Source organism: Notechis scutatus, chromosome 1 (assembly GCF_049901735.1).
Source record: "Notechis scutatus isolate UNSWTSFEM ecotype Mainland chromosome 1, rNotScu1.2, whole genome shotgun sequence".
NCBI lineage: Eukaryota > Metazoa > Chordata > Lepidosauria > Squamata > Elapidae > Notechis > Notechis scutatus.
The window spans coordinates 181,300,382-181,314,268 of NC_142009.1; the positions used below are offsets into that span (position 1 = coordinate 181,300,382).

Below are 13,887 nucleotides of genomic sequence, written 5' to 3' on the forward strand. Positions count from 1 at the left end.
TCAGAAGTACATATTGGTGGGAAATCATGGTATCTTAGAAGTTCTTAATTCTAGTTCTTAGAACTTAGAAGCACTATCTTCTAAGAATATCTTGACACTTCTATGGAGGAACAGTCTAACACAGGGGTGTCCAAACTTGGCAACTTTAAGATTTGTGGACTTCAACTCCCAAAATTCCTCAGCCAGCAAAGCTGGCTGAGGAATTCTGAGAGTTGAAGTCCACAAGTCTTAAAGTTGCCAAGGTTGGACACCCCTGGTCTAACAGAATCACAAAATCCTGGTGAGGTAGTCTTCAAGTCATAACTGTAACGCAGCCTGCCCATTACAGTCAGAAATCATGATGCTCATTAAGTGAAGTACCCACGTGATCATCCCTGCTCTTCCCAATGTGGTTGTTAAATGAACGTGTGGATCATTAAGCAAAGCATGGGGTGGCTTGGGCCCTTGGAGGAGACTCTGGCTCAGGCCTTCCAAAGCCTTCCCCACCCTTAAGGCATCCCATGTTCCACTTCCTGCTCCTCAGAGACCCCACAAACCTTGGGCCTGCTTTCCATCCCACTGGGCCCAATACCCTTTTCCTTATCTCATGTCATCCACTACGCACCTACCTTTTGAAGAGCTCTATAGTTTGGAAGCAAAGCAAGCTGTTTTGTTGCTGGGCTGAGTGGCATGAACCCAGAGGTGGCATTTTCCAAGCAGCCACAATTCTGAAACCTCACCACACAACCCAGCAACAAATCACTTACAAACTCCAGAGTTCTTCAAAAGGCAAGTGTACAAGTTATTTGATAGGCAAGTGTACAAGTTTTTCAATAGGCAAGTGGGTGATGGGTAAGGAAGAGAGTGTGGGGCCTGGTGGGGAGAATGGAGAGGGCCAGATAGGCTGGGGATGTCCTGTAGCATCCCTGTGATTGGTCATAAGGGCAAACAACTATGGGGTGTTTTCTGCTGTGGTGTGTGTGTCTGCTGTAACTTCAAACATTTGCTAAGTAACCAGCCAAGAAATACCTCTACATTACTCAGATACACACACACACACACACACACACACAACACCAATGTATCTGCTTCTAAATGCCTAACTAGATACAATGCCAATTAATGGAAACAATTTAATTTGCCCTTTTTGCTTGTGTTGCAATCTTCTTGATAAGTGGCAAAAATAATCAGATAATTATATGGATAAACTAGATAAAAAATTCACTCTAATGAAAGAGAGTTGAAGATGCCATAAATTTATGAACTGTTTGTAAATGGCTATAATAAGGCATGAAATGTTGCTATTATCTCTGAGTCCAGATAGTCTGATAAAGTACTATAGTTTCTTTCTGGGTCAACTGACTCTTATGGTATCATTCTTTAACAAAACAGCCAGCCACCAAGGATTCTTTGGGTTAGTTAAATAATATCACCAATTTACGACTGCTGTGTTAATGGTTAATTGCATATTTTAATGGAAAATGGTATTTCATAATTAGCTATCATAATCCTTACAGCAGGAGTATGAAATACACACATACATACACAAAGAGAAAGATACACACAGAGAGACACACAAACATTTGAAATTTGGAAAAAGTGTCCTGGGCAGCAGCAGAAGTTTTATGGGGATGGAGTCAAAAAAGACAAAATGCTGGTCACAGCAATGTGATTGACGTTCTATCCCTTTTTATATGAGTTGATGTCACATGCATAGGCAAAGAGACAGGGCTTCAGTCATGTTGTCATGACTGTCATAATGCTGTTTTTGAATGGTCTAATGGCAGTAGATAATGCTCCATTATAGATAGGAAAAATTTTATGCACAGAATTTAATCCACCTATTTAGCTACTTTCTTTGGCTTCATGCTGTTTCTCTTTGCATGTATATGTGCGTGAGTCAGTGTGTATGTATGTGTCTCTATTGGCTTTATTCTCTTTGGTAATCTTCACAGAAGTGTTCTGACCCAAACCCTTTTCCAGTAAGACAAACAATAACCAAAGGGAACAGAAACCTTTTAATGAGTCTTACGAATCCCCAGTTAAAAGGCTGCTGCAAACTAATTAATTTTGATAAACAAAACCTTGCCAAAACTGTACGAGACTGCCAAGAATCACAGATAAGAAATATTTCACAACACAAGAGTCTTCAAACACCAAATTAAGACACTGTAATGTCCACGAGGCTGAGTTTTAAAACATTTTTGCTTCCTGCAAAGAACATTCGCTTCACAGCTGCCTTTTATCTTCTTGAAGGAGGGGCCATTACCTTGCAGCCTTAATCCTGAGTCGCCCATGCTGTTGCAGCTGCTCTTTCCTGCGAGCAATCCTGCGCGCACACGCACTTGGCACAGGCTCCTTGGGAACCTCCTCATCACTGTTGCCAATCCCCACAACAGCAGTCCACTCTCTGAAGGCAGCAGTCCACTCCCTAATGGTCCTGGTCCCTCATCTGAGTCCTCGGTCTCCTCAGCTGTCCACACCTGCTGCTGGCTAACCACAACAAGAAGAGGCAAAAGAATAAATTCAAAATGCATGCTAGGCATTAAGAAACACCTCATGTTGTTCTAGGAAATGGCTCTGCTAACATAATATAGAGCTTAGAATAACCCAGTTGGAAGGGATCTTCGGGTCTTTTAGTCCAAACCCCTGCTTGAGCAGGAGACTCTATACCATTCCAGGCAAGTGGCTGTCCAATCTCTTCTTAAAAACCTCCACTGATAGAGCACCCACAACTTTTGAAGGCAAGGCAAACTGTTGCATTGATTCATTGTTCTAACTGTTAGGAAAATTCTCCTTAGTTTTAAATTGTTCTGTTTTAAAATTTGTCCTTAGTTTTAGATTGCTTCTCTCCTTGTTTAGTTTTCATCCATTGTTCCTTAAAGGAAGGGGCCATGATATGCAAAGGTGTGTCATCATCCCAGGGTAGAATTAAGCCCCTAATTCGCGTTCTCCTGATATCAAAATTCCTTCAGTCAACCACTGAGATAATCTGGAAGTGAGTTTAAATTAAAAAGTCCTGCATGTTCTGTGCAAAGAGCATGAAAGTCACCGAAGAAAAGCTTGTTCAATAATTTCATAGGAAAGGACCCCCTCAGAATCACAACATGAATTTCTATTCAGTGAAAAGACGTGTTCTCTATGTTTAGTTTAAAATGACTGAGGAAGAAATTTCCTTCCTGACATGTTATAAGCAAATTGCTATTTCATATGTTTCCACTGGGTTTTTTTTTCCTAGCAGCAAATAAATATAATTTAGGATTTTACTGAGTTTTGTAAAATAATTTCAGCTTCGGATTTTTGTTGCCTTTTTTTTTACAAGCTATGAACCTGGTTAGGTTTGTATATCATAGTACTATCTGTATCATTATTTCAGGCCTAGAAAATCAAGGCCCTTAAAGCCTCCAATGACCAGTGCTTGTTTTGCTTAAGTTTAATAAAACCTTCTTATTCCTCACACAAATCACTGGCATCTTTGCACCAAATAAACATATTGCTGTTTCTCTTTCATGGCTGTTTCAGAAGACAACATTATTTACTGGTTGGTTTCATGAAGACTGTATTACTTTTATGGTTGTTTTGTGCTTGTCTATTTGTTTTTATGCTTGAAGACACCTCTGAAGGTATCTGGGATCTAATGATAGGAAGGACCATGAATCCAATTGTAAAATTACCCCATAAACTGCATTTTGGTTTTGTTTCCAGGCACAAGCAAAGTACAATTGTCTTTCAGTAGAAATACTACAGACTTTGCATAACATAGTGCAGTCAATGTCAGAACCTGAGATTGTTTTATTGCTCCAGAAACCTGACATTTGTTGGGATTGTTGCTGAATACTGCTAATGTAATTGGATACTCTGTGTGTCTGTGTCTGTGTGTGTTTGATAATACTCTAATATAATATCAGTTTGCAGCAATATAATAAGGAATTAAAATGACTACCAGCTTCACTGGCCAGTGCTTCTTCTAGTTCTCAGTCCTAGTTTTTGGTGCTTGGTGCTAGTGCTATGGGGTCAAAACTCTTAGTGTCTGACCTGGCCAGAGAAGGCTCACTAGCAGAAATCAATTTATCTAGTTTTCCCCGAACTTTCAAGTCAGAGCTGCAGTATCCCTTCTGTAAGCTTCTCATCCATTTGTCTGCAGTTATCTCTTTTTTTTTTCTTTGTTTCATTATCTCAAACTGTTTTTCAGTCTTCCTTCCTTGTCTTCAAACAGATAGTGTTCTTCTAAACTGGAGAAGTTTCAGAAGTGCTGAATGTCACTGGAGTTTTGTACTTTCTCGAAACATCAAAGTTTAAGAAAACAATTTTAGCTGCTAGAATGCATTTTTCACAAGCATGTAAAAACGGGAGGCTTATGAAAGGAGTGACCTTGTAAATAATGGAATGTGATGCTTAAATACAATCTTGCAGTGGGTTTTAATGAGATACAGTATTGCAAAAAATAAACACTTCTGTTGACATTGGTCAAGTCTAGAAACTGTACACTGAATTGGAACAATAGCTAGAAGCATTACATGACCTGTCTTGGAAGTCAGATTTATTAACACAGCACAGCATTGCCAGAAACTGGCAATGAAGTCCATGTAGAGAGAGGTACCTGGGGCCAAGTTACTTTCCTAAAAGATTTTTTTATATGTTTGTGTGTTGTGTGTTTATGTTTTTTGGGAGAATTAATAAAACCTTGCAGAAATATAGAATGAGAATAATGGTAACCAAGTCAGAAAGAAATAGATGAAATAATAATAGTGAAATTGAATAAGAGTAAAGAGAAGTAAAGAGAAACTGGATAAGAGGTATTTGTATGCTCATATGGAAATGGTTTAAAATAGAATTATATTGTATAATATAAGGTTTTATTTGACTTGTAAAATTTATAATGGAAAAAGGTTCAAGTATGTAATGGTTAATGATGATTTGTTTGTCTTTAAAATTAATAAAATTTGTTTTTTTTTTTAAAAAAGAAACTGGCAATCTAGGCTCACTTGACTGAAAATTCCTATCATCCACAGCCTTCATATCCATTGGCCCTTATTGGGTGGGGAAGGGGGTCCGTCACATTTGGAGAGCATGAGATAGAGATAATCTGGGATTTTTTAAAAAAAACTGTGATTTTATCATGAAAATTCAGTTCTTTTTGTGATTTATTTTACTGTTTGTTTGTGTTCATGCCTTTATGAATTTCGCTTCCTTTTTATTGTTATTTTTAAGTCTATTTATATTGTATGACAAGTATTAAGTATCTGTATTTCACAGTTTCATGCTTTTATGCATTTATAATCACATTCAATTTTGACACTTTCCTTTGATTTAAAAAAACCTCCCCAACAATACACACACACACACACACACACACACACATTTTAAATTCTGAGAACTGCAGTGCAATATTGGAAAAATGTGTATTTATCATAGAACCAAAAATACAACACCAGAATCTAAGATTCTATTTCTCACCATGTTTTCTTACTTACTATGTCTAGAGTTATCCCTGCTCCCTTCTCTTTGTGTGATGCCCATGGACAGAGGTCTTTGCAAAGCAAATGAGAAACGATTCTTCTATAATCTAACTATTGGAAGATGTCGTCCATTCAGCTACACTGGATGTGGTGGGAATGAAAATAATTTTACTTCTAGGAAGGCATGTGTGAAGATGTGTAAGAAAGGTATAGTTGCAAGCATTTGTATTGAAATATTCTTTGCTAAAGTGTTACTGCAAGATCCAACCTGGGTCGGTCTCTGGGACCAATGGTTTTGCTCTTCCAAGCTTTTGAACTTGTGCTGAAGTCCATCTTCAGGGAACTTCTCTCTATTGGAATATGTATTGGAATAGGAGAGAAGTTCCCTGGAGATGGACTCCAGCACAAGTCCGAAAGCTCAGAAGACTAAACTTCTGGTCCCGGTGACTGACCCAGATTGGATCGAGCAACATTATCCTGGGACACATATACTTGCCTTCATTCGTAAATTATTACAACTGAGTACACAAGTCAAAGAAGTTTGTCATGTTATTCATTTTAAACAAATGCAATGTCTGGAAGCCCAGAACACAACTATTAGCACAGCTCAATAGGAAAGATTCACACTATCTCATGGTAGGAATTTAAGTGCAACACACAAGCCTTTAAGATTTCAATAACAACCAATCAGTATGCTTTGTTAATCTAATGGGCTGAAAACCTCCTAAGATGTTGCTAAATTTTCACTTTCTCTCCCTATCAATGATGCTGGCTATAGCTCTTTGAATTGTATTTTGACATACTCACGAAGGCCTCCCCCCCCCCATCCCTGTTCTATTTCGAAGCATCTCTTGAATGCCACATATAGTGAGGGGGTAGTGGCTTAAGCACCTGACTTAGGATCCCAGAAGCTTGATATTCGAGCCTTGGTGGCACAGTGGTTAGAGTGCTGTACTGCAGACTACTTCTGCTGACTGCTGGCTGCCTACAATTTGCCAGTTCAGATCTCACCAGGCTCAAGGTTGACTCAGCCTTCCATCCTTCCGAGGTGGGTAAAATGAGGACCCAGATTGTTGGGGGCGATATGCTGATATGCTTAGAGAGGGATGTAAAGCACTGTGAAGCGGCATATAATTCTAAGTGCTATTGATATTGCTATTCTGTTGATTTCATTAATTCTTATTTCAATAACCTAGTTCACACTAATTTGTAAGACTATGGAATATATCTAGAGTTTGGGACATGTACAATGCACTGATCTCTGTACAGGAAGAATGGAATACACTTGTAATAAATAAAGAGAGCCTGTTTGGTGTAGTGGTGAAGGTGGTAGCCTAGAAATCAGAAGACTTTGAGTTCTAGTCCTGTTTTAGGCATGAAAGCCAGCTTGGTGACTTTGAGCCAGTCTCTCTCTCTCAGCCCAACGTTGAGTTGTTGTGGGGAAAATATAAGGAGGAAGGTGTATTCGGTACATTCACCACCCTGAGTTATTTATAAAGATAATAAAGGCAGGATAAAAAAATCTTTTTAAAAAGTCATCCAGAAGAACTCCCAGTTAGAGATAGATATAACTTTTATTGATTTTTTTATTATGATTCCAAAGAGAACTATCCCCTTGTGCTTTTGATATGAGCTTCCATTCATTCTATAGGCTACCCTAATTTTTTACAATTCTTTTACAAAATAAAACAATAAAAAATATGAATGAATGAAACCTTAAAAAGAAGAATTTGGAGAAACACCACCAAAACATCACACAGTTGCTCTATTACTTACTGTAACCCAACACTGGGGGGTGGGGGGGCAGGCCTTGAGGTCAGGGTAGGGATTATACAAATCTTGAGGGGAATAGTATTCCAGAGGACAGGTATCATGATAAAAGAAAGGCCACTTCCTGAGTCCTCCCACCCAAAACAGCATGCTGTGCCTTTCATAAATAGGCTTTTGGTTTGTTAATCTTTTATTTGTCCGAATAGAAGTGGGTAGGTACATCAAAGGCATCAATATCCCTGTCATAATGCTTTCAGCTACCTGAACAATTGCTATATATTGTCAGTCCTAAATTGTGACAGCTGTTTTTTTTTTAATGTTCCCAATTCAAGGAGTTTGTAATATATAATTAGGGGGGGAAGGAAGCAACAAAAGAAAAGGCGGGAAATTGAGGTGGAGACAGAAAGAGAAAAATACGGCACGCTGTTTAGTACATTTCATCATTTCTTTCCTCCCAGGTTTCATTTCAAAGAAGGGACAAAAAGGTGTCATGAAAATAAGTCGGAAAAGAAAGAAACAACTAGTCAAGCTGATGGATGGGGAAATTGTTATTGAAAGGATTTAAGCACTATATAATTAAACTGCTCTGAAAAAGTTTCATTTGAAGACATCTACTATTCTTGTATTATCCACTTTATTTAACATTGTGCATAATTATCAAGGTTTCATATAGCAACCTTTATGTCTTTCTATTCCCTTGGGGATTTGCCAGGCAGAAGCCAAACTTTTTACTGTAAAATTAATGCTGTGACTTTTTTTCTATGATTATTACATAGAATTGCAGAATAAAAGGCTGTGACCCAGAGCTAGCTCGCTTTATCTTCTTAATCTGACACTATCTAATCACTCTGACTTGTAAATGATACAGAATTTGCCGAATATACAGGATTGTGACTGCAGATCAATCTGTTTTATTCCCACGAGGCGATTGATTTGCCTGATTCCACGCTGTATGGATCCTTGGACAATAGAATACAGGTAATCTTCGACTTACAACCACAACTGAGCCCAAAATTTCTGTTGCTAAGTGAGACATTTGTTAAATGAATTTTGACCAATTTTATGACTTTTCTTGCTACAATTGTTAAGTGAAATCATTGCACTTGTTAAATTAGTAACACAGTTGTTAAGTGAATCTGGATTTCCCATTGACTATGCTTGTCAGAAGGTTGCAAAAGTTAATCACATGGCCCCAGGGTCATTGCAACTGTCATAAATATGAGTCAGCTGCCAAGCATCTGAATTTTGATCACATGACGATAGGGATACTGTAATGATCGTTAGTATGAAAAACAATCATGTCACTTTTTTCAGTGATGTTGTATAACTTTGAACAGTCAATAAATGAACTGTTGTAAGTCGAGGACTACCTGTATTGGACTCCTTTGGATATACTTTAATCATTGAACCTTTATGACAATTAATACAGTTTAGAAATTTCAATCATTAGGTACTCTAGAATTGAGAAATTTAGGAAAAGAAATTTAGTTAAATTTAGCAGAGAAATGTTAACATCAGCTTATTGCAAATGTAATAAATCTTGAAAATAAGATGGATGGTGTTTTGTTACAAAAATATACAAGAAGAAATAAATAAGAAGTGCTTTCCAGGTCACAAAAGTCAAGACTTCAATTTCATTTAAATTTCTATTTTAAAAGCCAAAGCTTTAAATAAACACAAGGTTTAGTACAACTGTGCAAAAATCTGGATTCAGTGCAAATCCCAAAAGTGCTTTTTCAAAAGGCAACTGAACTTTCTGGTTTTCCTCTGAAGATGTTTCACTTCTCATCCAAGTTTTTTCAAAGAAAACCCAGGAAGTCCAGTTGCCTCTTGAAAAAGCACCTTTGGGACAACCATGACCTGAATGACTAAAGAATCCCCATAAGACATTCAGTCCAAATGGGTGCACAATTAGCACCTTCAGAGGTTTTTTTAAAGCAGTCATATCAAGATTGACTGCTTTGTTTTTTTTAGTGTAAATATTCTGTCAAAAGCAATATATAAAGCCCTGATATTTAGGCATTTGTGTATTTTACTGCAGGTTTTTAAACTCATTGCTTCTTTTTTAAAAAGATAAATCAGATTAATTCATTTTACTTTCTGTAAATATGTACTACCAAATTCTATATTTAGTAAATAGTTTTGAATTTACTTTATCCCTTTATCATATATAAGAATAGTCAAGAACACTGTTTTTTAAAAAATATATGTTATATTCATAAATACATAATGTGCTGTTACATTTCTTTTTTATCAGGTCAATGTCTTCAAGATGTATATAAACCCTCCTTAGTCTTTCTATCAAATCACTGTTTTTAATTAAACTTGGGTTGAATTAGGAAAGGAGGGCACTAAGAAATCTTTACACCCAGGAGGGAATGAAATAGAGCATGTTAAATGATTGTGTATGGAAAAGAAGAGAGTGAACCTGAAAGAAGAATTGAGGATTGGTAATTGTGGGGAATTGTGATGAAATGCTCATTTGACTCAGAGACGGCACAAGAAAAGGCTGAGGAAAGATATTTGAGTTCTGGGGAGGTTCAAGTCAGAAACAGAAATTCAAAAAAACTTCTTGAATGTGTTACTTGAACTAAGGGGCCTTGGACAGGCCTTCAAGATTCTGTTACAATATCCAAACCACATTAAACTTTATTCCAAAATTTGTAGTAACTGTGTGTTTATTTATTTCAATTTTGAGACTGCCCAACTCCTCAATGACTGTGGGCAACCAAATTTAAACAAAACTAAAGTGAGTAGAAGGGAATAAATAAGTCCTGGGAGAACAACCAGGTTGTGAGTAAATGACAGAGCAATATAAGGATGGGAAGTTATGATGGAGAGAGGGGGCATTCTAGAAGACAGGTATTGCAATCAAATAACTGTATCTCCCAGATCTTGTAAGATGGTGAACTAGATATGCCTAATCTAATGAAAAGAAGGACTAGGGGTGTTACAATAGCAGTCTTCCAGTACTTGAGGGTCTGATCCATTCTCCAAAGCACCTGAGGGCAAGACGAGTATCAAAGATAATCCTAGAAAACCCAAATTCCTAGAATAAAGGAGAAATATCCTGACAGGACAATTAATCAGTTGAACAACTTACCTCTGGGAGTTGGAGTTGGTCCATCATTGAAGGTTTTCAAGAAGAGACTGAACAGCTATTTGTCTGGAATGCCACAGGGCTTGAGCAGGGGTTGGACTAGAAGATCTCCAAGCTTCCTTCCAATTCTGTTGTAGTATATCATACATAGAACATTGTATGTTGTTTAATAAATGGGACCTGGCATGTACTCGCCCTACTTTATCTGACCAGACAGGCATAAACATTTGGAGATAAGCAGTCCACTATCACTTCCCATTATCTTGATACTATACCTCTATGGATGCATCCCAAGATTGTATCACTACCTTTAGCAGCTGCAGCACACTGCTGACTCACGCTTAATCTGCAATCTACCCAGACACAAGACTCTCACAAATACTACTGCTGACTTCAATAAGACCAATGTTGTACATGTGCATCCAGGTTTTTTTCTACTTTAGTGCAGAACTTTATGTTTCTTATGCTTAAACTCTGTAGTTTGAGATAGGATCCATATCAAGTCTATCAAAAAGTTTTTTTAACCTTTGTCTTTCTTTATCGGGAATTTTTAAAAATAAATAAAAAACCAAAGGAATGGAAAAGAATAAAGAAAAATATGAAATGAATAAATGGAGAATTTATACATTTTCAATATTTCACTAACTGATTTTAAGTGACAATATATTATACAGTTTTGAAAATGAGGTCACAATTAAAGTCCAATTATTATACAAATATCAACAGTAGTAGTATATTATAAATAACAAAATAAGATTTACAACTTATATTAAATTCTATTCAAGCTACTGAAGATTTCATAGAGTTACAATATTAAAACATCACCCCAAATTTCAGATATTGTATTTGCATTCCGACAGGTTTATGTTTTTTTCCAAATTGTATTTTGAATATTGTATCCTGAAGACACATAACATCCTTTTCTAGTCTAATTTTTGAAAAAAAAATTGGCTATTCAACCCATCTATGGCTATTGATCCATAGTTTTCATATTAATGAAGAAGTAGCAACTGTCTGGTCTCACTTTGGGATTGTACCTGACCTTAGTCTTCATTCCCTTGATCTGAAGCAGCCAATGACTTGAACATTCATTTTGTCATGCCCCTGTCAGAATCTAACTCAGAGGGGGAAGCTGAACAGCTGACAGGGAGTGGGAATATGGCTGTGGAACAAATTGGGGAAGGGCAAAGTCCAGCTGGCAGAGCATGGGAGAGGTAGAGCAAGGGACAGGGAATTCAGAGAAAGACCCAGACCCACCCCCTCTTCATCCTAGGGCACGCAGGGAGGAACGGAGAAGGGAGCAACATCAGTTGCGTGGCTTACGGGGGAGGAAAGGGCCCTGATTCCCTTCATTAGCTGCAGCTGGGAACACAGTATTTTAAAAGGGAAGCTGCACGCAGCAAGCTGTTGGGAGCAAACATGAATTTATCTTGTATCGTTATCTTGTATCATCGTGGCTTATCTGTGTTCCTGGCGTCTTCCCAACTGTGTGAGTTTGCTTTCAAATCTGAAATTCCTTCTCCTGCCCTGTCAAGCTAATTACTTCAGCTTGGTTTGTTTGGAATTTTAGTTACAGTTTGTATGTACCTTGTTTTGGACTGAATTTTGAACAGTTAAAGGCTGTTCGTGGGAGAGTTTTTCTCTAGCCGAAGGTAACCTTGGACATTGGGGGCAAAGTTGGAGATAATAAAGGGGCTCTTATTGCTTATTTGACTGTGTTGCCTTTGGGCCACGTCCCAGGTCATCACACATTTGTCATCATCAGTGGGATACAGAAAAACTTTGCCATCATCTATAAGGACTGCTAAATGGAATAAAATATCCCATATATATCAAAATCTAATATTTTTGTAGAAAAAAATTAGAAATCTCAGATTTCTCTTCTTTGTATGTATGTCTAGAAGTACATTTAGTAGAATCTTAGTAAGTGCACCTCCAAAGGGAATATCACTCCTTTTTAATTCCAGTGTTGCTTCTTTTGTCTTAATATACATGAACAAGTATATGATGTAGCAATTTTCTCTTTTGTAGTACTTGTGGATTTATTGTGCATATTTTTGGGGTTTCCAAATTTTGATCTATATCCATGCCAAAATAAATTTTAAGTAAAGAAATTTTCATTTCTCTTTCTAAATCCTCTTGCTAAAGTCCTCATGTATGTATGCTTGTCAACTTCATATTATTTTACGTATTTCTATTTTAGCTATTTTTAGTTTAGTTTCCAATTTGTTTAACTCTGGTTCTCTAAGGAGAACTAATGAGACCTCCTGATATCTTGTCTGCAAATGCTAATTTCTTTATCTTGGTGTTCTAATTTAGTGATTAATTTGTCTTATTTTTTTCATTAATTCCAGTCTAAAGAGTTCAATTCCAAATCTTGGCCTTTTTTTTCAGTTAGTTTAATATCACTAAACTAACTGTAATATGTAGTGATATTATCTACCATTGCATGAAAGTAGCTTGTAAAGAGAACTTTAGTTTGTGAGAAGGTAACAGAGATATCAAGATGGCTTTTTTTCAATTTTGTATTCTCTTCAATATGTCTTCTCTTACTCAGATAGATAACAGATGATTTTATGTTGTGTTTCCGTTCATTAAACATATCCATGGGTATGAACAGGATGGGGTCATTGAGTTGTGTCCAATTTTATAACCTTTTTGCCATAGTTGTTGAACTGATCACTGAAGTTAATCATATGGTTGTTAAACCAATCTGGCTTCCCATATTTACTCACTTATTGGAACCCCCCCTAACAACATGTAAGTACATACTGGTTTCCAAGTGCCAGATTTTGATCACATGACCATGGGGATTCTGTGACAGCTATAAGTGTGAAAACTGGTCATAAGTTACATTTTTCAAGCACCTTCATAATTCAAATAGTCATTAGCTGAACCTCTAAGCATAATCTTTGAAAAATCTTTCAGGACCAGCTCCTTGCCAAAACTATGGTCACAAGCCACGGTCATCCTCATCTTCAAAAAGGAGATCCCAGCCTAGTTGAAAATTACAGACCAATCTCTTTATGCTGCGTCACCTGTAAAGTCATGGAATCAATTTTTTTTAATAAAGTTTTATTTGGGTTTTTACACATACAAAATACAAGTAAAACATCTTTTTTGAAAATAGCATGGTCCCAGGTTGAACTTCTTTATACAGACACAAAACTCAATTTCATGCTCCTTTTTGTATTCTATTCCATATCTTATACTATTTTACATTTTCTATATAATTTTTCCCCTCTTTTAATTTTCTCAATTTTATTTTGATTATCTCATCTCAATTCAAATCATTATATTTATACTTTTGTCTGTTCTGTTTCAATTTCATATTATCTTTTCTCATAAAACAAATTTTCTCCTGTAGTTACTAATTGGAGTATGACACCTTTATATCTTTTAATTACATCCATTCAACTCTTATTTAAACTTCAATATATACCTTAAGGTTATGACCTTCAATATAATACATAATACATAACTTCCAATCGAATTCTGCTTGGTACATTCTTATAATACACACTATATTCTTTTTTTAAAAAAGATTGTAAATATATGTAATTATAAACCCTCATTCCA

The 13,887-nt window shown here is 36.6% G+C and overlaps 1 protein-coding gene across 6 annotated transcripts in view; it reads left to right on the plus strand.

The window, feature by feature from the left end:
• TFPI (tissue factor pathway inhibitor) overlaps window positions 1-9,868 on the plus strand; it is a 43,759-nt gene extending 33,891 nt beyond the window's left edge. For all 6 annotated transcript variants that reach the window (XM_087949596.1, XM_087949601.1, XM_087949598.1 and 3 more), the window contains 2 exons: window positions 5,463-5,645; window positions 7,667-9,868. In XM_087949596.1, coding sequence (XP_087805722.1) covers window positions 5,463-5,645; window positions 7,667-7,773 — 290 coding nt within the window. In that variant the 3' untranslated portion in view covers window positions 7,774-9,868. The remainder of the gene's footprint in view (window positions 1-5,462; window positions 5,646-7,666) is intronic.
• Window positions 9,869-13,887: the final 4,019 nt, after the last annotated feature.